At 41.5% G+C, this 24147-nt stretch overlaps 2 protein-coding genes across 3 annotated transcripts in view; both read left to right on the top strand.

Annotated features, from left to right (window-relative positions):
- Window positions 1-13549, top strand: part of GCN1 (GCN1 activator of EIF2AK4) — a 40555-nt gene extending 27006 nt beyond the window's left edge. The window contains exons 42-58 of one of the 2 annotated variants that reach the window (XM_042828790.1): window positions 312-454; window positions 1214-1331; window positions 1469-1684; window positions 2010-2174; window positions 2576-2737; window positions 3185-3277; window positions 3506-3649; window positions 4688-4957; window positions 5246-5359; window positions 5874-6104; window positions 6699-6892; window positions 7526-7640; window positions 8746-8842; window positions 9702-9847; window positions 10459-10563; window positions 11988-12206; window positions 12861-13549. In XM_042828790.1, the coding sequence (XP_042684724.1) occupies window positions 312-454; window positions 1214-1331; window positions 1469-1684; window positions 2010-2174; window positions 2576-2737; window positions 3185-3277; window positions 3506-3649; window positions 4688-4957; window positions 5246-5359; window positions 5874-6104; window positions 6699-6892; window positions 7526-7640; window positions 8746-8842; window positions 9702-9847; window positions 10459-10563; window positions 11988-12206; window positions 12861-12986 (2658 nt within the window). In that variant the 3' untranslated portion in view covers window positions 12987-13549. Of the gene's footprint in view, window positions 1-311; window positions 455-1213; window positions 1332-1468; window positions 1685-2009; window positions 2175-2575; window positions 2738-3184; window positions 3278-3505; window positions 3650-4687; window positions 4958-5245; window positions 5360-5873; window positions 6105-6698; window positions 6893-7525; window positions 7641-8745; window positions 8843-9698; window positions 9848-10458; window positions 10564-11987; window positions 12207-12860 lie in introns of both variants that reach the window. The other variant, XM_042828789.1, reaches the window with a different exon arrangement.
- A 4680-nt stretch (window positions 13550-18229) lies between these two features.
- The window catches only part of RAB35 (RAB35, member RAS oncogene family), a 15223-nt gene continuing 9305 nt past the window's right edge, over window positions 18230-24147 (top strand). Inside the window, exons 1-3 of the mRNA XM_042828986.1 lie at window positions 18230-18342; window positions 22370-22420; window positions 23159-23282. Of these exons, the coding sequence (XP_042684920.1) occupies window positions 18291-18342; window positions 22370-22420; window positions 23159-23282 (227 nt within the window). The 5' untranslated portion in view covers window positions 18230-18290. The remainder of the gene's footprint in view (window positions 18343-22369; window positions 22421-23158; window positions 23283-24147) is intronic.

Genomic DNA, 24147 nt, shown 5'->3' with positions numbered 1-24147 from the left:
AAGACTCCAGAGTATTTTAAGCAACATTTCCATTAATTCTATGACAGGCAGATGCTTTTCCAGCATTGCTGGATTAAAAATAGCCACAAACATACATTAATTGAAATTATGAATGAATTGTTTTTGCAGATTATTTGCTTGCTGTCTTTTGTCCATGGTCAGGTGTAATTTCTTGAAATCACCTTTGTCCATCTGCAGCTCTACAGTTCATTTACTTTTTGTTGCTCAGAAAAAGCATTTTATTCTCCTTGTCGGTATATTGTGCTGAGTAAAAGGAAACAGCTTTCACAGCCACTTCTTTCTCTGGTCAGGCACTGGCAGATGAGAATGAGTTTGTGCGGGACACTGCCCTGCGTGCTGGCCAGAGGATCATCAGCATGTATGCAGAGACAGCCATTGCACTGCTTCTGCCACAGCTTGAGGATGGCCTGTTTGATGACTTGTGGAGGATAAGGTAGGGGATCACCATCTTATCCAGACATTCCCATGGCTAGAGAAAAGGTGCGATTCAGACTTCTGCATGTTCCTCAAAAAAATGCAGAGAACAGTGAAACAAAAGGAAATATCTCTTTCTGCTTGTGGATTGGACATGATGCCTTTATAGCACCGAGTCTGAGAAGCCCTGCTAGCCGTGAATCAGGTTTTCTGATATCTGCAGTGCATTCTTACTAGGTTATTAATTCTTATAGTGGCTCTGAAAAGCACTTCCGAGGCAGTTGATGTGGCAACGTTTAGTCCTAACATATTGTTTCTCATCTTTCAAAATGCTGAGTAAGTTATTGTTCTCCTGTGTGTGGAAATGTGTCGTGAAGCGCTCACAGCTAATAGCAGTTGCTCAGAAATCAGCTGTACTAAAGGCATTGTCAGCTGAGTGCTGATGGGTGACCTTATCCTAGGTGAATGTCTTTTAAGTTGAGAGAGATACTGTGAATAGCTTGTTCTTTTTTAGAGTCCACTCTATTCCTTGATACATTACTGTGATACTCTCTCATCCCCTTTTGGTTTGGAATTAATTCTTCTCCCTTCTCTTTACCATGCTTTTTCACTGTCATGTAGGCAGAATGATCCGACCTCTCAGCCCATACAGCATTTCAGTGCTGACACAGCTCTTTCCCTTGCATTTTGCCCATGTCTGTATTTGATGTGTTGCTGTATTTGGACACATACTGTCTGGTTACCCTGTTGTAACACTTGACATCCTTCTTGTTGCCAGGTTTAGTTCAGTTCAGCTCCTCGGAGATCTTTTATTCCATATCTCAGGAGTCACTGGGAAAATGACCACAGAAACTGCCTCAGAGGATGACAACTTCGGAACAGCCCAGTCAAACAAGGTAAAGCTGCTCTTGTCTGTTTGTTTTTTTTAATCAACTTGAAAAGCTTGCTGGAAAGACTTAATGAATAAACGTGCATTTTGTTCCTTTTATAAATTTCAGGAGGGGTTAATACGATTTCGTACGTTTCTTTTCAGGCTATTATTAATGCTCTTGGTGTGGAGAGGAGGAACAGGGTGCTGGCAGGGCTGTACATGGGCCGCTCTGACACCCAGCTGGTGGTGCGTCAGGCTTCTTTACACGTTTGGAAGATTGTCGTTTCAAACACTCCTCGCACGCTGCGTGAAATTTTGCCAACACTCTTTGGGCTTCTGCTGAAATTCTTGGCCAGTACCTGTGCAGATAAACGAACGGTGAGAAATCCAGTAATGCTTTCCTGTTTCTGCAGGCAACCTTGTAAAGTGATTAAGAACACAGGATATTCTTTTCTTCGAGTTGTTCTAAAGCTGTAATGAATTTAACTGGTCAGAGCATATCTGAATTCTTCACTGAAAGGCAGTGGTGGGGGAAGTAAAACAGTTTTTCCATGGCTACTTATTTTAGTAGTGTTTCCATTGCTACGTTTTTGTCTGTACTTGGAAAAGTAGCTTATAGTCAAAAAATAGCATTTGCACAAAATTCAGCATCTTAACTATTTTCCTCGTTTAGAAAACGTAATTAAATAAGTTTAATTAACAGGTTGCAGCACGGACATTAGGAGACCTTGTCCGAAAGTTAGGAGAGAAGATCCTTCCTGAAATCATTCCCATTCTGGAGGATGGACTAAGGTCAGACAAGAATGATGAAAGGCAAGGAGTCTGCATTGGGCTGAGTGAGATAATGAAGTCTACCAGCAGGGATGCGGTAAGTTAAATAAGGAAGGTGAAATCTGCCATTTCCTAGATGCTGAAGTTACAATCTTGCAGCTGAGATGCAAAAATACAGTAACAGAGTTGGACTTATTCTGTGGACTAAATTAAAGGCTCATATCTAATGTGAGTTGCTGTTGAGGCAAATGTATGTATCTGCATCTACCAGTACATTTAAAATATTGCACAGTTCTGATGTTTATGAGCCATAGGAGGCATCTACAAAGTAGCCTTAGAATGGTGCAAATCTTTAATTAATCCTTCTTTTCTTCCAGTATATTACAAACAAACAGCAGTTTAGTTTCTGTTGTCCAAATTCAGTTTTGTAGCTATTTTACTGAGATGCTTCTGTCCACTGTGCTTTACATAACCTGTAATTTTATCTCTGTTTTTTAGGTACTGGTTTTCTCTGAGTCGTTGGTGCCTACAGTGAGAAAAGCACTGTGTGACCCTCTGGAAGAAGTGAGAGAGGCTGCAGCCAAAACATTTGAACAGTTGCACTCAACAATTGGGCATCAGGCTCTTGAAGATATCCTTCCGTTTTTGTTGAAGCAGCTGGTAAGCATTGCTCAACATGAACCAACAACTTAATTAGTAATGTTATGGACAGGTTTTGAATAACTAGCTTAAAAGAGAAGGAAATATGCAAGGGCAAACCTTCTAGAGAATGCCCATCTCTATTTTGTCTCCTCTATGGAGTCATTGCTGTGGTCATCAGTAGGGAAAGTTTTGTGGTTAAAGCGTAGGCTTAAGAATTGCTACATCCATAGAATTGCTCTGCTAGGGAATTGCAAATGTGACCTCCATAAATTGGCCAACATGCCTGATATGTCACATCTTTTTCTTGGCTTAGGTTTAGCTATGTAGTGTGAGAGTGATTTTATATAGCAGAACCTGTGTGAGCGTTGGTTGCATGATCATGAGGTGAATTGTCACCTGAAAGAGGGGATTAGCCGGGTATGTCACAAATCACATCCTATGCTTTCATGTTCTCTCTCTCTGTAGGATAATGAGGAGACATCTGACTTTGCTGTGGATGGTCTTAAACAAGTTATGGCTGTCAAGAGCCGTGTGGTACTGCCTTATTTGGTGCCAAAGGTACAACTGGAAACAAATTCTAAACTTTTTTTTTTTTAAGCTGTGCTTTTTCCTGTGTTTGCTGCCAGTTTTCTTTGGAACAGTCTGCCAGAATATTTCAGTGCTCAAAACTCTGTCATTGTGGTGCACTCATACTTAACAATTTTCATGTTATAAATGACCTGAGATTCCTCCTGAAGAAATTTTCTGCTTGTCTCATTTTTGTTTTTGTTTGGTTTTGCTTTTTAGCTGACTACTCCCCCTGTGAACACCCGTGTGCTAGCTTTCCTCTCATCAGTAGCAGGGGATGCTCTGACAAGGCACTTGAGCGTCATCCTGCCTGCTATGATGTCTGCATTGAAAGAGAAGCTGGGGACTAGTGAAGAGCAACTGGCAAGTAGCGTGGCTCAACTCTCTGCTATGACAGGCTGCCTGAAGATAGTTTGGGTTTACCTCTCAGCACTGAGTCTGTATTCCCTAGATATACAGGCTGTGTGTTTTAATTCTGTCCACTAACTTCTTCAGGCAGTCTTCTTGCATGGTGACATGTTGAGAGTTGAAAAACATATGCTTTCCAAATCCATTTGTATCCTCAAAGAAGTCTCTTTGGCCTGAACAAGATACAATTCTCAGTTTACTTATTCTTCGGAAACTGTCAGAGTGTCCAGTTAAGTTTGTATGCATTAGTGGGAAATAAGACTGAGAGATTAAAGGGCTGAAAGGAGAACATCTCCTGTTTTGCATGCAGTGCTCCTTCTGAACTACTTTCAGAAACATCTGTTGTTTAGACTCCAGAGAACATCCTTGAGCTGTGATTGCATATAGATGTACACAGGCTGGTGAATTGAGAGTGCTGTGGATAGAGTCCTGTCTGCTACAGATGCCCATCTGCTCAGCTTCTAGCCCTGAGTTTGCTTCTAATATACCTACAGCTGTACTTGCAATTAGCATTATGACACAAAGACTTGAACTACCTAAATTGAAAAAAAGCCTTACCTGATAAGACCCGTGGTCTCTGAGGGTGAGTAAGACTGGGCAGACCGAGCTACTCTCATTTTTGGAATTTAGCCCTTCTGTAGCTGTAAAGCTACCTGTGCAACTTTTCCGGTCATTTGTTGAATGTTGAGAGTTGATTATGTCCTTCTCTCTCCTCCTGGACTGGTGACCCATTGATAACATTTCTGGGGGCTTTTTTTTCCCCTGACATTTGTTACTAAGGATGGAAGTAGCAGTAAGAAAATGGTTCTGAATTAAACCTTTGATGGCAATACAACCAGCTATTCCAAAGGAAAAGATTAGCAAGTGGTATACATTGTGTATGTTGTATCTTTTCTCTTAGAGATGATGTTCTGGGTAACATGGGCAAACCTAGGGCTAACTCTGGTTTTATTCTACTTGAGAGTTAATATAAAATTAATTTGGACTCTTTAGGAAATGGCAAATTGCCAGTCTGTAATCCTTTCTGTGGAAGATGATGTTGGACAAAGAATTATAACTGAAGATTTACTAGAAGCTACCCGCAGCCCTGACCTGGGAATGAGACAAGCAGCAGCTATCATGCTGAATATCTACTGCTCCAAGACAAAAGCAGACTATACTGGTCATCTCAAGAACTTGGTTTCAGGCTTGATACGTTTATTTAATGATACCAATCCTGTAGTTTTGAATGAAAGCTGGGATGCACTTAATTCCATCACCAAGGTAAGAGGAAGCTTCAAAAGTTTATAGTGGTAGTGGTTGGCAAGGAGAAAGTGAAGATAACTGGTAAAATACTGTCTAAATTGAATCTCCTGTTTAAACTACATTTATGTTGGCAAATGCTGCAAAGATTTGAGATGTAAGGTGAGCTTGGCATCAGCATTGTCAGTGAACAGTTAGGTCTATGGGAGGGTTGGGAAACAAGTGTCTTCTCATGGTGCACCTGAGAACTCAGAAGGAACTGTCAGTTGTGATATTACTTCATCTTTGTCTTGCCTCTCTCTCTTACAGAAATTAGATGCTGGGAACCAGCTTGCTCTCATTGAGGACCTACACAAGGACATCCGGGTTGTAGGGAACGAGGCCAAAGGCGAGCATGTGCCAGGATTTTGTATTCCTAAGAAGGTAAAGCATCAAAATGAGCATGTGGTGCGGAAATGGACTCGATCACAGCCATCCTATCTCATTTTTGGGGAAGCTGATTGATACTATGTTATGGTATTAGAAATACTGAAAATGTAGCATTTTAAACTCCTATGTTAAAGAGGCTTTTTGTAGGTTACTGGTGCTTTTGAATTACCCTGTGACAAGATCTTTGACAATTCTATTATGCTTGGAAGTCCTACTTGCTGCTTTTGTGGAGGTGTAATGTTGGACTCCTGTGCCAAATTTCTATGGTTTAAAAATTCCCTTATCCACCAGCACTTTCCTCATAGCAACTGGCTTTCTAAGGCATAGATGCATTAAAGCAAATTGAATAAAAGTAGCTTTGTAAATGTGGAAGCAGGCAGCTGAAGGTCAACAGGAAATTGAGAGAAACTGTCTAAGTCTGTTCAGCTGGTATATAACAGGAGCAAAAATAAAATACGTATTTTTTGCATTTTAGCTTCTAAGCTTTCTTATCTAATTGTTATGACAGGGAGTGACCTCTATACTTCTGGTGCTGCGTGAAGGTGTTCTAACTGGTAATCCAGAGCAAAAGGAGGAAGCAGCAAAGGCCTTGGGGCTGGTTATTAAGCTGACTTCTGCGGAAGCTCTTAAACCATCTGTAGTGAGCATTACTGGACCACTTATTCGTATCTTGGGAGATCGGTTCAGCTGGAATGTCAAAGTGGCTCTGCTTGAAACATTAAGTCTTCTTTTAGCCAAGGTAAGATTCAAAGTAATTGACTGTAGTTGCCTGTAGACTGTACAGTTGCCTTCAGAAAATCTGTTGCTGTTCATTTTAATATAGCTAGAATATCAGCTAGTGTAGATCTAAAATCTAGAATGGCAGTGAAATTGGATTGTATTCTCCCAACAACCGAGTCACTGGACCTCTTAGAAATACTGCTAAGTGCTCGTCTCACTTTCACGTGATTGACAACCGCCAGGTAGTTAATTTCTTTTCTGCATCCATGCTTTTTGTGCCAAAAGTCCAAAGATAATCATCTTACACATCTGAACTGAGCTGGGCTTTTATTTAGTGCTCTGTATAGGAAAGAACATCCATGATGATGTAAAATCTCTCTTGTGTTTCATCTGCAGAAAACAGAATTCGATTGGAAAAGGATAAATGTTTTGTTGTGAAAACACAAACATTTTGTGTTTTTCCCGTTTCAGTAGTGTGTTAGATCTGAGTAAAGGCTATTTGGCACTGTGATAATTAACTGTTATACAAGTCAGGCTGTTCAGCAGGCTTTGATTTCTAGCCACGGTTACATTCTCAACTCCATCACTTTTTCTTCTTCTATCTCTGTTAAAGGTTGAGATAGCCCTGAAACCATTTTTGCCTCAACTGCAAACAACCTTCACCAAAGCTCTGCAAGATTCAAACCGTGCTGTTCGCCTTAAAGCTGCTGATGCTCTTGGTAAACTTATTGTTATCCATGTAAAAGTGGATCCTCTTTTTACTGAGCTTCTGAATGGAATTCGTTCCAGTGATGACTCTGCCATCAGGTAAGCAGTAGGTGGAATCTCAGGCCTTACTGCTTATTAAGAATAAGGGGCTAGGATTAATATGCTGTACAGCAATTTGAGATAATTTTCTTCCTCCCCCTTGATTTAGACAGTAAGATTTATTTACTGTTAATGAAGGGTCATAAAGCCAATAATGTGGATGATAGGGACATAGAGGGTCCAAAGCTGCGCTCTGATACATCTTATCAGGAGAGGTGTTGCTTGGCATATGCCCAGTTCTTCTTTCTTCTTCAGTCTCTAAACCCACTGCCACCCACTTTTAAGTACAAGACTCTATCAGTTTTCATTTTGACCTGAATTAATGCAGCTGTTTTTGTAACCTATACGTACACATTCCTGAGAAATTAATTTCTTGGGTTTTTTTTTTTTTAATTTTAATCTTTGAATAGTCAGAAGATACTAAATTTGTAAGAGAGAGACACAAGTATGCAAACATGGAATGAACCCATGAAGCATGGTTTTTCATCAGTGGAGAGAGTCTGGGTTTCCTAAATTGTAAGGCATATTAATCTGATAGCTGTGTAAGAAATTCTTACAGGTGTCCAGACCTCATCTTCTTCTTTGGGGTGATGGAAAAGGCAATCTCTGACTGTATGTTGTGATCACTTCTAGGGACACGATGCTGCAAGCACTGCGGTTTGTAACACGAGGAGCTGGTGCAAAAGTAGATGCCACAATTAGGAAGAACATCAGCACGGTGCTTCTTGGGATGCTGGGACATGATGAGGTATTGCTTCAGCTGTAAAGGATCCCTGCTGTAGATAGTCTGACTTCTAAATTTAAAACCAGAACTAAGAAAATTATTTTCTAGAATAATCTTCCAGGGCAAATTGTTACTGTTAGAGTGGAAAGAAACTGTTCTAAAGAAACGCTGCAGTTGGACATCGCTTGGCAAACTGAATGTGGTCTGTAAACTGATTTCACTGGAGCCCTATGGTGTTAACTGAGCTAGAGCTCCCAGCCAATTACTTCTAACTCGGAAAGCCTGTGAGTTTAATGTTTCCTTAGCAACCACAAAGGTGGATTTGCAGTTCCTCTCCAACATGCGTGAGACAGCTCTGAAGTCAGGATATGCTTTTTTATCTCAGAGAGAACCCACAGCACCTTCTCTATAAGCACATCTGTGTGTTTGCAGGCTCTCAGGTGGGGTTTATCATTAGGTGTGAGGAATTTTTTTTTGTAACAGATTTTTCTCCAGTGAACTAGAAACTCTCCTAAGTTGAATGTGTGATCTGTATGTGGCAGATAGCAACAGTCTCATCTGAGATTAAATAATCAGGTAATGTCTTTATGTTTCAGTATGTGCAACACAGACATACAGCTGTTAGCACGACAGAAATAGAGCAATTGAACAATTCCTATTGGATTTTAAGTTTTAGGGTAGAGAAGTGCAGATATTTATAGTTGCAGAACCAAACAAACAGGAGTATGGAAATTTAAAATTAAAATCTTACCACAGCAATAAGCTTATGCAGAGATGGCTAGAAGTAATATTTGTTTTCTAGACTGTGAGTCAAAAGGTAACTCAACATATCTTTTAAAATACTCACTTTTGTCTTTAGAACTTTCCCATTTAACAAGTCACAGTTTATATGAGACCTGTAATTTTACAATCTCTGCTGGCTTTTTTTGACTGGATGTGAGGCTTCTGTCACGTACAACAAACCTTACAAAATGACAGAAATCCACACTTAGCAGGAGGCAAAGAGTTTCTGCTAATACTTTTTTTTCCCCCTCCTCTTTTTATTTCATATTTTTGTCCCTTGTCCCTCTTACTGCTTGTCTCTGTGGATTGAGCTCAAGCAGTGTTGCTCTTTCCTTCCTTTCCTTAGGATGCCACCCGCATGGCTTCAGCTGGCTGCTTAGCAGAACTGTGTGCATTTCTGTCAGAAGAGGAGCTCAATACTGTTCTCCACCAGCACCTATTGGGTAGGTGAAGCTACAGTGACTAGAACTAAGTCTGAAAAGCAGGGGAAGATACGTTCTTAGCCAGTAGTTAGTGAAAATTGTGACTACTCAGGTTCCTCCTCTTTATTTTAAACAAATCTCTAGATTTCCTTGTACTTTTCTTTGCTCGTGGCTGCTCTTACACTCTGGTACATCACTGAGTACAAGGTGACAATTATAACTTTGGTTTCCCATATTTTTTGTGGATTTGTGTTCAGGTGAGTTGATGCAAGTACCAGCATGGCTGAGCAGTTCCTTAGTGCTGATGCACAGTGAATGGGAGGTGACAGTGCATTCAGGCAGCATAGGGAGGGCTGTTCCACTTTATTTGATGACACTGTGATCATAAATTGGCTTATGACTATTGCAGACCACATCCAATGACTTCAAATGCTTTTGGAGAATTAACTGAGCCTGTTAGTTAGTCAGAAGCATGAATTTTGTAGGAACTTGTAGTGGTTGGGAGTGTTACAGTGCTCTGTGGAATTACAAAGGGAATCTACTAGCTGGTTTCAAATTACAGATTACTTTTACAATTGAATTGGTGTCACAGTTTATGTAATTGTAATAGCAAGCTTCTTCATCACTAAGTGATGTGGGTGTGATTACATGTATCATCAGAAAAACCCACTTCAATGGTATAAAGTCAGTGTGTTGGGTTTCAATATCTGCCCAGAGAGAATTCCTCTCTGATAGAGACATTGTGTTATAGTACAGTTTATATCTCTCTTTTGGAAGGAGAAAGATGCTGCTTTAAGTGCTGCTTTTATAGAAGCAGGTTGACAAACTGACAAATGCTTTCTCAGCTGGATACAGTGGCCTTTCTTTTGCCTTTTAGCAGACATCTCTGGAATTGACTGGATGGTGAGACATGGACGAAGCCTGGCCCTCTCAGTGGCTGTAAATGTTGCTCCTTATAGGCTGTGTTCCCCTAAGTACTATAACAGTGTGCTGGAGATGATCCTCAGCAATGCCATTGCTGACAGGGTAAGTGCTGCCTGAGGAAGGGCAAGTTCTATTCAAGTGCTTGTGGGAGCAGTTATAAAAGGCTCAGAGTGTTACAAAAATTTAAAATAAAAAATAAAATCAGAATAAAAATGTATTCTGAATGTTCTTCCTTGACTAGATGCAGTTTTGTAGTGAAACTGCATGATTGTGATTCTGATTCCTTTACTGCTGATCTCTGTCAAGATGAAGATTATTTAATCCTTAATGGTAGAGTAACTTTCACTGGGAACAAATTCCACTTCTGTTGCCCTATTAAAGTTCTCATTCACAGGCCAGGTTTACAAGATGAACAAATACTTCAATTTAGAAGGAAGACTTGAAAAACAGAGTTGAATGAAGAACATAACATAGGGAACTTGTGGGCTCTGTGGGGCCTGTCCTGTTGTTCCGTGTGGCTCAGTCATGATTTTTCATCCTCTGTCCAATAGCATTACCTTGTTTTCATGCATTGCACACTGCAGTTCTTTGACAGATATGTTCAGCCTTTTGCAAAAGCCCACCAGTCCATGTGACTGTGGGCTAGTTATAAAGACTGTTGAAGTGTACTGTAATAACATCAACCATATCAAATTTCTGTTTTTACATTGAAGATACCCATTGCAGTTAGTGGCATCAGAGGGATGGGCTTTCTTATGAAATACCATATGGAAGAAGGAGGGAACCTGCCTCCAAAACTTTCCAACCTCTTTATTAAGGTAAGAATTTCTATGTTACCTGCCATTGTTTTCCTCTGATCTTAACCAGTGTAGTACAGTCAATTTCAGCTAATTTATGGTGGTTTTCTTTGTAATATTAATACATTGTAACCCAGCACAAAGGCTGAAACCTCAGTTGCCTTATTTTTAGGAAGCTGTAAATCCTTTGATAGTTGGAAATCTATACAAGTCTTTTTTGTTCTAAAGCAGATGGAATAATTTTACAAGCCTGCTTTGCAGCTGTGAACACAGTACCTCCATCCCAGGGATGTTGTAATGTGGAAATCTGACTGGCTCTGTGGTAAACTTTGATTTTCCTTTGCAGTAACAAGCAGCTGACAGAGATGGGAAGAAAAGCATGGAGGGAGGCAGATGTCAGTTTGTTTTTAAAATCTGATAAAGATCAAAGGGGCTTTGTTAGAAAGCTGTTGAATACCAACTCCTTACCTTCTCTGGTTTTGCATCAATACTTTCTGACTTCTATTCTTTCGAATGGGAGTAGCTCCTAGAGCCTGGATGGAAAAGAATATTGCAGTTAGTGCTCTTTCCTTTTCAAACGATATCTACTTGAAAATATACTTAAAAATTCCTTTCTTTCTCTATTGTTCTCTATTTTTTTCCCCATGAAAATATCCCTCAGGGCAGGAAGAATCTGATTTTTGAACATGAGAGTGTTTTCAATGTCTTAGAAAAGATAAGGGAAGACACAGTTGAGGGGTAGTGGTGGAGTGAGTGAGCTGCTGCTTTTTAACTTACTGTCATTGTTATTGTAAATATAAACGTATTACATTTCACATTTTAAATTTCTTCTAAATTAAATCCATCATAAATGCAAGTCAACATGGAGTCTGTTGTTTTTCAAAGCAGACTTTTTGCTGAAACATATTTATCTGTATCGTAGCATTCTGTTTAAATATAAAATGAGTACCACATTTGTCACAATACCTTTATCACAATATTAATAATGCAGTTGACATTGGGGTATTGGTTTTCATGTTCTGATACCTTGAGATTAAATCAAAAGTAAGCATCCCTAAATTTTTTTATATTAAAATGAAATACACTGTTGAAATGTAGCTAACATTGACTTTGCTGTTGCTGCTGACTGGGTGTGTTTTACCAGAGGTACTGTCAGCTTTTGCTGCAGTTAGATGTCCCTGTCATTTCCCATAGTCTGTACCTCTGTCACCAACCATTTTTGTTTTCTTTTGAATAAATGTCTTGTTTTCAAGGTTTCATGCACTCTTACTGTTATACATAAGTTTAATCAAACTTGTTGATGATGTTTTGCTCTGTGAATTGAAGGCTACTTGTCTTGCCTGTTGTAGTTAACGATACTTAAGTTAGGAAAAAAAGGCAAACTTGTGCTTTCAATACCTTGTCCTTGGTATATCTAAACTTAAAACCATCTTTGTCTTCTTCAGTGTCTCCAGAACTCATCCAGTGACATAAAGTTAGTCGCAGAAAAAATGATCTGGTGGGCAAATAAAAACCATCTTCCTGCACTGGATCCTCAGACAATTAAGCCCATTCTGAAAGCACTTCTGGACAACACAAAAGACAAAAACACCAGTGTCAGAGCTTACAGCGACCAAGCCATTGTTAATCTGCTGAAGATGAGAGCGGGTGAACAAGTGCTTGAGGTATGAGACAGAAGAAAACATAACCATTGGTAGTAGGCTGTATCACGTGGCTCTGCTTACGTTTAAGTGTTTGCCTGGAGTGTCAGAACGCGCTGGCAGTCTCTTATGAAATAGGTGGAGTGGGATGTTCCTGTTTGCATTTAAGCCTTCATTAGTATTCTTATGGTAAGCTCTGAAGGAGTATGGAAGTCATGTGATACTGCACAGCCATACGGTGTGGTATTATTGCAGTCAAGGTATTTAATGTGTTCTCTGTGTTTAATGCCTGAAGCCATAGTGTGCTGTAGTTGCCTTAGCTAGGAAGGGTAGTTTATTGCTTTTGTCACTTTTATAATCCTATTGCAGCATCAGTAATGGAGAGTATATTTAGGATGGATGGAATGCTCCTTTGTACATCCATACCCAGACAGAATCACAGAATGGCCAGGGTTGGAAGGGACCTCAAGGATCATGAATCTCCAACCCCCCTGCCACATGCAGGGCCACCAACCTCCACGTTTAATGCTAAACCAGACCTCTCTTCTAAGCCCCTAGCTGGTTTGGTCTGGAATCCTAAAACCAGATAAACGCACCTCATAAGACACTTAAACCTGTTCTGATTTTGAACGGCATATCATAAGGAATCCATAATTTGGTGTTTTCTTCCTTCCACAGTCTGTTTCCAAGATTTTAGATGCTGCCAGCTTGGAGCTTCTCAACGAAAGCTGCAGGAGATCTCTTAAGAAGCTGGCTGGCCAGGCTGACTCTGAAGAACAGATAGATGACACTATACTGACGTGATAATCGAGCTCCCGAAGGCAAAACAACACTGACCCAACCGCTGCATCAGCATTTCAACTCAAAACACCTACTTTAAATGTTTTCATTTTTGAAAATGTTAATTCTGATGGGATTTCATGAAAAGGACTCCCAGAGAGTATTTTAGTATCAAATATACCAGAATAGCCTTAATTAGGACCCACTTTAGCTGAAATTTGAAAATTTGGTCCCCTTTTTGAAATAGTTAACGCGCAAGAAACAGATATACTAATCTATACTGATAAATTGTGGCCAATTGTGAGATGTGGCTAGAGCACATCAGGCTTAAACTCTGGTGAAATCTACTTGTTTTCCAGGGTCTGTGCCAAAACTCCAGTCTTGGAAGTACTGTTGTTTTTTCCAGAGACCCTGTGAAGCCAGAATTGTTTTTGTGTACTGCTAACTTGCTGCTTGTGACGGTTCTGAAGACTGAAAATCCCTGTAAAACACAGTATTTAAAACAGCCTTAGAAATCACAAATACAAGGGGGGAATTAAATGCAGTCTGTTTAAAGAAGGAACATTTAATAAAGGCTTTGACTTTGATCCTTCTGGTGTGAACTGTTCTCTTTATGCATTCATTTGCCAACAAACGAATGCTGTGATTTACTTTGTGGACATGCATTTATTTTTTTAGGGCATACAGCCTATAGAGTGGGTAGTGCAGTAATCTATATAAACCCTTTTGCAGAACTAAGGTAAGCTAGGGTTTAAAACCAAGCTAGAACTGACATTTAATGAAATTTGTAATTACTGCTGCTCATTTCTGAAGCATTTTGGACTATAGGCAGCTTTTTATTCAAATTGTGAAAACAATTTTTGAAAATATTTTGAAAATATTTTGAAAATATTTTTGTCTTCAGAGGCTTCAAAAGATATTTGGCATTTCCAACATGCAGAGTTATTTTTTGTCAATGAATTGTACTGCTCCAAGAAAGCAGGATTTTATTTCACCTGGACAAATAGTCATCTTTTTTTTTTTTTTTAATTGACTGATGCCTTTTGTGCTGTTTGATGGAAATAGTGGAAAAAATTGCATTGCAGATTAAAACTTCAAAAAGAAAATTGCATTCTACATATTAAAGGGAGCCCTATCGATTTGATGAAATTATGCAGAAGAAAGAAGGTTGCTCTTCAGAAACCAAAGCTTTACAGCTTACAATTTCAGAAGGGAGCGATCATCTTCCTTTGTAACTCTGGATGGCTCAGCCACCATGATGAGGAAAAAAATGCTACTAATCACAGTATTTGAGAGCATAAAATGCAAGCACATGGGAACGTTCTGCTAGAACCGATTTGCCAGTTGCTGTGATTCTGTAACACTTTATGCCATCCTTTTAATTATATACACTTTTCAGAGTGAACTGTAGTTCACTTCAGTGGCTATCAAACCTTCCTTGCTGCTATTTGAGTCCATTACTGTGTGTCCTGTTCCCACAGGCATTGAGAACAATTTGTTTGCAGCAGCCACGTTATCCCTGCAGTATTCTCATCCTTGAACATGAGATCCATCCTCGGATTTTCCAGGTCTTTTCTTGTGGATGATCTTTTCTAAATCTATATTGTTGCTCTTCATGTTTGTTCCATTCAGATTCACTGTTGCCTTGTAGTGCCCACTGCTGGATCAAGTCTTCTGCTGGAGAATATCATCTTGCAGGTTGTACACAACATGCTGCTATCTATCCCCACAAGAGACTTGGCTGCAGTAGCAGACATTGTGCAATCAGTACTGAATCCAGGCCACAAATCTGCTCTTTTGCTATTTATGTCCAATCTTGTATTTATGCAGTTCACTGTTTCTATAAATCTCCACCACTTTCCAGTTGGTCTTATTGAACCTGTAGTCCACTCATTTAATAACGTTTACCTGCATTTTGGAGGTGGTTTTAAATTCCGAGTTTCCTTCCAGAATACTTGCAAATCTCTTCTGCTTTCTGTTATCTACTGATTAAAAATGCATTCTCTATCCCCTCATCCAGATAATTAATTAAAGTAATAAGCTGTACCAGTCATATTTCACTGCGGAAAGCTACTTGCCTGTATTGACAGTGAGCTATGAGTGACTACGCTGAGAAGGAAACTTGGAAGTATTGTTGGTGGGTATCCCTCACAGCATTGAATTCAGTCTGTGTGTCATTGCCTTTGAGACTAACGTGTGATCTAAAGGCTGCTCCACTAAAACAGTCTCAGGCAGCAAAAGTTTATCTGCCATGTTCTTCTGTGGTCCTAAGTCTCAGTTCTTGTCTACAAGAGCTCAAGGATGTGTGGTAATCAACCAATTCATCTTTGTATTTTTTTATTCACTATCCTTCAAAGTTTAAACTCTGTTTTTGCATTGCACTGGTAATCAGAGTGAAAACTAAAAATGCCCTAAAGGATCTGACACCTTAGAACACTGTGATTCATTTCACCTGTAATGAATGAACTGTGTTTGGAGAATAACAGAGGAGAGGCAGCTAAACCACCAAATGCAAAAGCACTGTGTGCTATAGCAGAAGTAAACAAAATTTTAAGCCATTTTATAACTGCAACAATAGGTGGGAAAAGCTCCATAGTTGTACTGGAATAACTTCTTTGATCACTGTGGACATGGAGGAGGAAGAATATGCAAGTTTTTCTAAAGAGTGGCAGGTTGAGCACAGTCAGAGATGGCTATTTTACTCCAGGATACTGATACTTCTTCAACACGTGGAAGAAAAGAACAGTCAAGCTGAAGGTTTTTTTATTAGCTTATTAATTTTAGCCAATTGCTACCTTTTGTAATTGAATTAAGGGTATTCTTTGTATTTTGTTTGTATTTTGTACAAACAGATTTGTATTTTAACTTCGTCTAATATGAAGTGGAAAAACTCATTCATCTTTCCAAATGGCAGCTGAATTTCTGTGCTCCGTTTAGTTGTTCCCGACAGGAGGAGTAAAAGGTAGGAAACTCACTTGCACTTATTGAGAATATGCTGATTATTCAATTACAGCACAACGCAGAATCTGGAATTTGATAGCTACTTTTCACTAAATTATTTATATGCTGCAATACAATACATCCGAGCTAAAATACCCATAATTTTCGCCACAACGTGAAAGATGATGAATTGATTGTGCCAACTTAGAGACTAAGGAATTAATTTTTCCCTCACTTCAAACATCTTGAAAATACTAGTTGTCAGTCTAAGACCATTTTTTTCCCACAACTGACTGTAATAACATCTTTGAACTGTCAAGACGCTGCCTCTGAGTGACAGCTGAACTGTGTGTATTTCAAGAAGATCACAAAATAAAGCGCGATGTTTTATCTTACAAGGTGTTTAAAAAATTCAGTGGAAAAGAGACAAATGTGAAAACACAAAATATTCAGATATGTTGATATTTTTTTAAGGTAAGTCAGCCAGTTGCACACAGTCTGTTTTATTTAGCAAAATGACCCCATCTTATGCTTTCTACATGGGGTTTCATAAGCTTAAAAATAAGGGTAATAGGAAATGCTGACTTGAGGTTTGAGTTGGTGGTTTGTATGATAGATTCAAGGGGCCTCCCCTTGGTTATGCTGACACGGGGGGGATGTGTTGGGTTATTTGATGGGCTGCCAAAATGCTATATTGTGATGTAAGATAGACAGGAGATGTTGGCTTTGACCTGGATTGGGCTTGGGCTAGCTGCAAACCCTTCTCCAACAGTGTTTCTGTGAGTATCAATCTGCAGAACTGCACGTGCTTATGCCTGGTAGCACTCCAGCCTCAGTGTGGTGTTTTACATGTATGAACTGCAAAGTCCATGGCATGGGAATGAGTGATGGAGGACATTCAAATGGATTTCAGCAAGAGGAGGATGTGACAGGGCTGAGCACTGAAAGCCAGAAGACTTTTGTGAAGGTTAAGATCATGGAATGTTTATAACTAAATGCATAGTTGTGTTTTCAATCAGAAGTATTCTGTTAGAGGATGCTAAAATTATCTTCACCCTAGAGATGCTATTTTAGCCATACTGGGTTGGCTTGTTTTCAGATGAGTTGCACAGAAATAGCAAAAATGTAACAGCTCAACCATACCACAGTATCCCATGTAGAAGAAATATGTAATTCTAGAATTGATGAGAGACAATTACCTTAAAAATATTCTTATTTCTCCCAATCAAACCCTACTGCAAAAACCCAGAGGAAAGAATCTGCAGCTTTTTAGTCCTCTTCTATATTAAGGAGAATGCAGCACCACCAGCAAATGTCTGTCATTCTGTAAGGACCACTCACAGCTCAGCACATAGCTGGGGCTAGCAGCCATTTCAGAGGTCAACAAGCCCAATGCCCTCTCAAAGCAGCTGACCTGAAGCAGATTGGAACTCCTTGAACACACTCACAATGTTCACGGGTGTGATCTGAAGCAGCACTTTGGTTCCACCAGAAGATTCTCACAGCAGGTGCATCCTAAGTGTCTTTGTAGCTCAGCTGATGGGAAAGTTTGCGTTCTTCAGAGCTGATGAGGCTCTCACTTGGAGGACCAGTGCATGTTAATGAGATACTTCCCTCAGTGAACTGTAAAGCTGATGTTTCTAATGTTACCCATATTGTAATTAAATGAAGTCATTATTTTGGTTTGGACTTCTGCTAAACAAAATTTGGTGAAGTAATTATTCTGGAGGATGTGTACTGTCTTCTGTCACTTATTTTTGAGATACTGAGGCCAAAAAATAACAAAGACCTGAATAACTGAGGTATTCTAAACCAAAACACAGCACCACGACGGAGACCAAACACCAACACAAATAAATGTTTTTGTAGCAAAGAAACCACAGAGAAGACAGCACACCTCTCGTGCTCTTGATGACAGCCAGGTCAGCACCAACATAAGTGACAGGGCAAAGATAACACCCCAAACATAAGCAGAACTCTGGATTAAATCCCTGGGAATCGAACCCTAGGTTCAAGATGCCAATAAGCCCGGCCTTGTCTTCTCACTTCTCTGCGGACTCCCCCACGCGCAGGGCCTGGCGCGCACACTCCCCTCACAGCTCCATCATGGCGGCCTGAGGCGAACTGGCAGCCCCGCCCCACCCAGTTCAGGGAAAGCGCGCATGCGCAGCGCAGCGCCGCGTTGGGCGGGCTGCGCGCACGCGCCGGCGGGAGGGGCGTTGCGCGTGCGCGGCGGCGTGCCGGCGCAGCTGGAGGTCTACGGCGGCGCGCAGACGCATGCGCGTTGGCGCCGCTGTCAGTTCCGGCTGTTTGTTCGGGAAGTGGATCCGGGCCCGCCGCCGTCCCCTCCCCCTCCTCCCTCCCGCCGCGCTCCCGCCGCTCCCGGCCATGGCCCGGGATTACGATCACCTCTTCAAGCTGCTTATCATCGGCGATAGCGGTGAGGGCTCGCGGCTCGCCCTTCCCCGGCCCTTAGGCAGCGAGGGGCGGGGGCTGCGCGGGCGCGGCGGGGCCTGAGGGGGGCGGCGGGGCGTTGGGGGGCGTTGAGGCCGCGCCGGCCGTGTGGGGACCGCGGGGCTCCGCAGCGCCGTGCGGTGAGGATGCGGGATGCGGTGGGGAGCGGGCCGGGCATGGCCGAGGGTGGGCTGACATCGGCCGTGTCATCGTCGGTGAGTGGGGCGCGGGGTGGGCTGTGTCTGTCGGGTCTCTGCCGGGTTCCCTCCTGAACTAAAGGCCCGGCCGTGCTGCTCTCATTGCAGCAATCGCTGCTTGCTCTTCATTGTTAACTCTTCGTTATTAACCAAACCGTCCATGGGACTGCCTGGAATCTCGGTTCTGGAGTTCGACACTTCTTTAAATCCTCAATGAGCTCGAAGCCTTGCTACGTGCACAGATAGCTGGGAGAGCTGCAGAGAAGGAGTCGTTACACGTTTTGGAAATAAACCACTGAATGCTTCCACTGCACTTTCAGAAACTTCTGGAGGGCTGGCGGTGAGCTCAGGTTGTGTCCAGTGCTTTGTGCTGGGGACGCGGGGCTGGGAGATCCCACCCTCGGTCCCATTCAGTGCTGGTAACCCTCAAGCAGCTCACAGTTACATTTCCATAAACTGGAAGAGATGGCATCCACCCTCTTCTTTTAATAGAGGTGTGGTCCATAAGGCAGCAGGTCCCAGCATGCAGCATTGCTTGCTCTTGGCAGCTGTCACCTCCAGAAGCTTTTGCTGTATGTAAAAATATTTTGTTCTATGCTAAACTGTGTCTGCAAGAAGGAAAAGGCTGTTTTTAAGACAGGAATAGGAAGAAAGGCCTGGGACAAGGGAAATGGTTTTAAGTTGAGGGAGGGAAGATTTGGGTTGGATGTCAGGGGGAAGTTCTTTACTATGAGAGTGGTGAGGTGTTGGAACAGCTGCCCAGAGAGGTTGTGGATGCCCCATCCCTGGAGATGTTCAAGGCCAGATTGGATGGGGCCCTGGGCAGTCTGGGCTGGTATTAAATGGGGAGGTTGGTGGCCCTGCATGTGGCAGGGGGGTTGGAGATTTGTGATCCTTGAGGTCCCTTCCAACCCTGGCCATTTTGTGATTCTGTGAAAGGCTGAGAGCTTCAGAACAGCTTAAAGCCCTAGGCACTTCTGGGAGCTTGTGGATTATTAAAACCAAATGCTTCATTCTGAGTAAAGCAGTAACGCTGCTGCTTGCTGATGAGTTCCAAACTGTTCAGGCAAGATAAACAGGATGGTGAAAACTCTGAGGAAGGCTTCTCCTTGTCTTGAACAATTAAATGCAATGTCTTAGCTGAGTTGTACTGAGCAAAGTCCCTGTGCTGCATCCAGAGAGGAAAAAAGTGTTGTGAGAATTGTCTGGATGCGTGAGGTTCTCTGTTGCTGTAATTAAATCTCACTGTGTTGTTTAGATATTGATTTTCTTTTCTTTCTTTTTTTTTTTTTTTTTTTTTTTGCTTACCACAACAAGTAAGGCTTTGTCCCTGCTTCCACACATTAGTCTGTTTGCCTTGTTTGTTGGTGTTCAGAAAGGCCTTGTAATAGGAAGTGGACTGATACTGGGTGAATGATAACGTTTCATCCACTTTCCTCTGTAAGCAAATTTGTCAAGGGTAGTAGGTTTGTGTGTTTTTAGAACAGGTCATCTGGAGAAGCTGCTGTTAATCTCAGTTGTTCCAAATGTTTAAAAATAACACAGATGATCTGTGCTTTGCATGTGTTACTTCATAACTGCTCATAAGATAACGGCTTTTAGAAACCGATAGGATGCAGAAATTTGCTTTTAATTTTGATTTTGCCAAGTCAGTAGGCCGTTCCTGTTTTGTTTCATCTTACTGTCTCCAGCAAGCCAGGAGCCCTGTTATCCTTCTCTGTTCTGATCTTCAAATAACTCTGTGTAGGAAGCAGAGTATGAAACAGAGTGTGGTTTCTCAGCACTTGCTGTGCGGGTCAGAGGCAGTGTGTGTTCAGAGAGATCGTTGTCATCTGGAGCACAAGGAACTCGCTGAGCTCAGGAGGCTTCTCTTCTCTGGCAGCCAGCTGAGAGCTGTGGATGAGGTTGAGTCTACGCTGCAGTGCATGGGCTGATGGAGCAGTGGTCATGAGCAGCACATGCAGCTCTGCAGCATAGCTTGGTGCTGGCCAGCCTCAACACAGTGGTGTGGTCTGACACGTCTGTGGGTTCCAGCATCTCTTTTCTTTTTGTTAAGCTGGAGGCGAAGGTGGTTTGATCAGAAAGCAGGGTGCTTGCTGAAGACTTTTATTTTCTTCTTTCTTTTTTATAAGCTGACTGGCACTTTGCATGGGCTTAGCTCTTCCTAAATAACCAGGGCATTGTTAAAGTTTGGGAGCTGCTCTGCTGCCTTTTTTGAGCTCTGAGATGTATCTTCAATATACATGAACTATGATTTCGTGGGGTTTTTTAATTGCTTTTTTTTTTTCCTCTCCCCTTAACAGTAAATAATACCTTCTCTGAATTTATGATGACTTAAACTTTTTGCAGATGAGATCTGGTTTACTGATATAATGCTGATCTTATTTGTCATGGATTTTTTTTTTTATTTTTTTATTTTTTTCTGATAGCTTTCTTCAGATGTGAACAGAGAATAAATATTCATAGAATCATAGGATGGTTTGGGTTGGAAGAGATCTTTAAGATCATCCAGTTCCAACCCCCTGCTATAGGCAGGGACACCTCCCACTGACCAGATTGCTTACAGCCCCATCCAGCCTGGCCTTGAGTGCTTCCAGGACCTCAGGGCATCCACAGCTTCTCTGAGCAACCTGTTCCAGTGTCTCACCACCTTCAACTTCTACATATGTGTGTATATTTATATATATATGTAGGAGTTCTATATAGCCTTTACATCTACCTTTAGAACATTAATGTTAGGAAGAACTTTAAAGTTATACATCATCAAAATAATTAGCTTAAATAACTTCTACCTGAAAAGATTCGATAGATAATCACCCTGGTGAGCTTGAATTTCCTCCTCATGCTGTAGCAGTTTTTTTTTTTTGGGGGGGGGGGAAGGAGGAGGAGTGAGGTGGAAGGGACAGCAACAGAAGAGTTGTATTGCAGAGTTAATAACTGTGAGGCATTCTGATCCCCAGATTCCCTTGGCTGGATGTGCAGGAATGAATTTCTTGTGATTCCTGTTTCTAGAACAGTGAGAAATGTTTCCATGCAGCAGGGTGTAATCAGGGTGCAAACACTTGTTTAAGGAAAGCATGGATGATGCTCAAAGCACATTGGAAAATGTTTCATGGAATGTTTTGGCTAAAGGTACAACTTGAGAAAGGTGTGAGTCCTTCCTGGGAAATGTAGAACAAGTCTTTTTTGGATGCTCCGAAGCAAACAGCTCCTCTGCTTGGCTCAGGGTTTGGTTAAACTGTGCCATGATAACATAAGCTTTATAGTACCAAACCCTGGTCTGATTATCTAAGTAGTCCAAATTCCACTGCTGTTCAGCACAGCACAGATGAATGGGAGGTGGGCAGCGATATCAGCCTGATGTGCAAGTGGAATTCAACAGGGGAGTGTAGAGTAGTGTTCTGAGCACTTGTTAATTAGCAGGATGTCCTCATTTTTGGACCTTTCCTGAGCAAATGTAAACCAATGGGTCATAAAATTGCTTTTGGTCATTAGACTCTTGAGGCCTTTTTGAACTGTGGTCTGCAACTCATTCTAAAAATACTGTTTTGAGCTTGCTGAGGTCTGGAGAAATGGGGGGACCAAAACCCATAGCAACCCTGTGCTGAAGGAGTAAGTGCAGTGTGCTACCTGACAGCTGATCAAATCCTCAAGAGCAGTTCTGAGGTGACTGCCCAGGGGGGATGGTGCTAACGTATCTGCTGAGAAAAGCTTCGACTTCCAAAAGGAAATGCGGAGAGTGGTTAAAATACTGTTCTGTTACCTGACATCCAAGATGAGTGCACTGAAGGTTCTCCATGTCTTTATTTGTCATAGGTGTGGGCAAGAGCAGCTTGCTGTTGCGTTTTGCAGATAACACGTTTTCAGGTGAGTATTTTGTTGGCTTGTGTAAGTGAAATGGTCAAGGTTTGCTCCAGGCCTGCTGGCTGGCAAGGAGCTGTAGTGCTGCCTTTGCATGCTGGAAGCTGTGCTGGTAGCTTGATGCATTGTTTCTAGCTCTGCTTCTTTTGCTACAGGCCTATATCCTGTTTGATCTTCTCTTATCACTGAAAGTACCACAGTATTTAAATACTGCCATGGTTCCAGAAATAGCTTGGGTGTTTTAGCTTAATCAGTGCTCTGTGCAGACTTCCCATTGGCCCTTTGGGATTTAGGCTGATTGACTATTGTAGCTCAGTCACTCACTTTTGTGACATAACTAATTTATTGGGAGGAAACTCTTAGAACAGACTGTATTAAAATAAGCAATTGCATTAGCAGTTGAGGAAAAGCTTTGTCTCAGAATTTTTACACAAAGAATGCCTGCATGGTTACTTAAGATGTTTGGGTGCATACTCTTGATTGCCAATAGAAGAATAATTTTTCAACACTTACAGTTTCTTAGGATGGCATGGAAGATGTGGTTTTATGGCTAGAAAAAAATCTATTGGCTGTGGATAAAAATACACAAATCACCAGAACCTGAGAGGGCATTTTAAAAGATGAGCAGATAGGGGGAGAAGTTGTCCTCCTGCCCAGTCTGAGAGCTGCTGCCAAACAGGAGTCAGAAGCATGTTTTGAGATACACAGAATAAACGAGACTTACGTTCTCACTTGTCCTTTCAGGCAGCTACATTACCACAATTGGAGTGGATTTTAAAATCCGGACAGTTGAGATCAATGGAGAGAAAGTGAAACTGCAGATCTGGGACACAGCTGGACAAGAGCGCTTCCGAACCATCACATCAACGTGAGTGGAACTGCGACTTGCAGCTTGGTGTACAGAGCTTGTCGTTGGGATGTTTTAATGTTGCCGTTGATCAGCTATGATGGCTTTGCTATCTGTGTAGTGGGACTTCTGTCAGCTGGTTTAGGGCAGATGGGGTGGTGTCACTCTGGATAAGTTTGAAACTGAGATTTCAGATTTCTTCAACATTCTTGGTATTTCCACGATGGCTTTGTCTTACTCCTCTGCTTCTAGTTCTCAAAGCAGAGTTATTTCACTGGTTTTCATATGCTAGAAAACTCATCTTGAAAGCTTGCCCAGGAAGATCATCCCCTGGTTGAACGTGCTGCAAAGTGTGGGTACAGATTCTCTGTGTTGTATAACTGGGTAGTTTTGAGGACTAAGAATGGGGTCTCTCTCTTTTAGAACAAATGCATTTTAGAGGCTATCTTTGTGTCGAGTTCTGTGGAAGCAGACACCCACACGAAGTTAACCTTTTCCTTGGTTTGGGTTCAGTTTCGTGTTCATTGTCCTTTCGAACAGCGTGTGCGCAGCTTTTCCTGTTCCTGGACAAACCACACCCAGAGCTGCAGCAGGGGGAACTAAGAATAAAACGCGTTTGTAAATGGATGGCAGTAAACGTTTGGATTTGTGGTGCCTGGCTGGGGGGAGTAGGAAGAAATGTATTTGAAAGTGGAACTTTGGTTTCCTTTGAGTATTAAAAATACATATATATTCTTGAAAGACTCAGGTTTTTCACTTCGTCTTTCGTGTCTGATTTCTTTTTTTGGCTGCATTTTGAGAGGAGGATCATTTTCAGCTGGTGTATTGATTAAATTATTCAGGCATGAAAACAGTGGGATTGCTTGCATCTGTGATGCCTGGACAG

This window comes from Centrocercus urophasianus, unplaced genomic scaffold, assembly GCF_019232065.1.
Source record: "Centrocercus urophasianus isolate 14NV4802_14NV808 unplaced genomic scaffold, USGS_Curo_1.0 seq_30, whole genome shotgun sequence".
Taxonomy (NCBI): domain Eukaryota; kingdom Metazoa; phylum Chordata; class Aves; order Galliformes; family Phasianidae; genus Centrocercus; species Centrocercus urophasianus.
The sequence above is the reverse complement of the archived record's forward strand: the minus strand, read 5'-3'. Positions and strand labels throughout refer to the sequence as shown.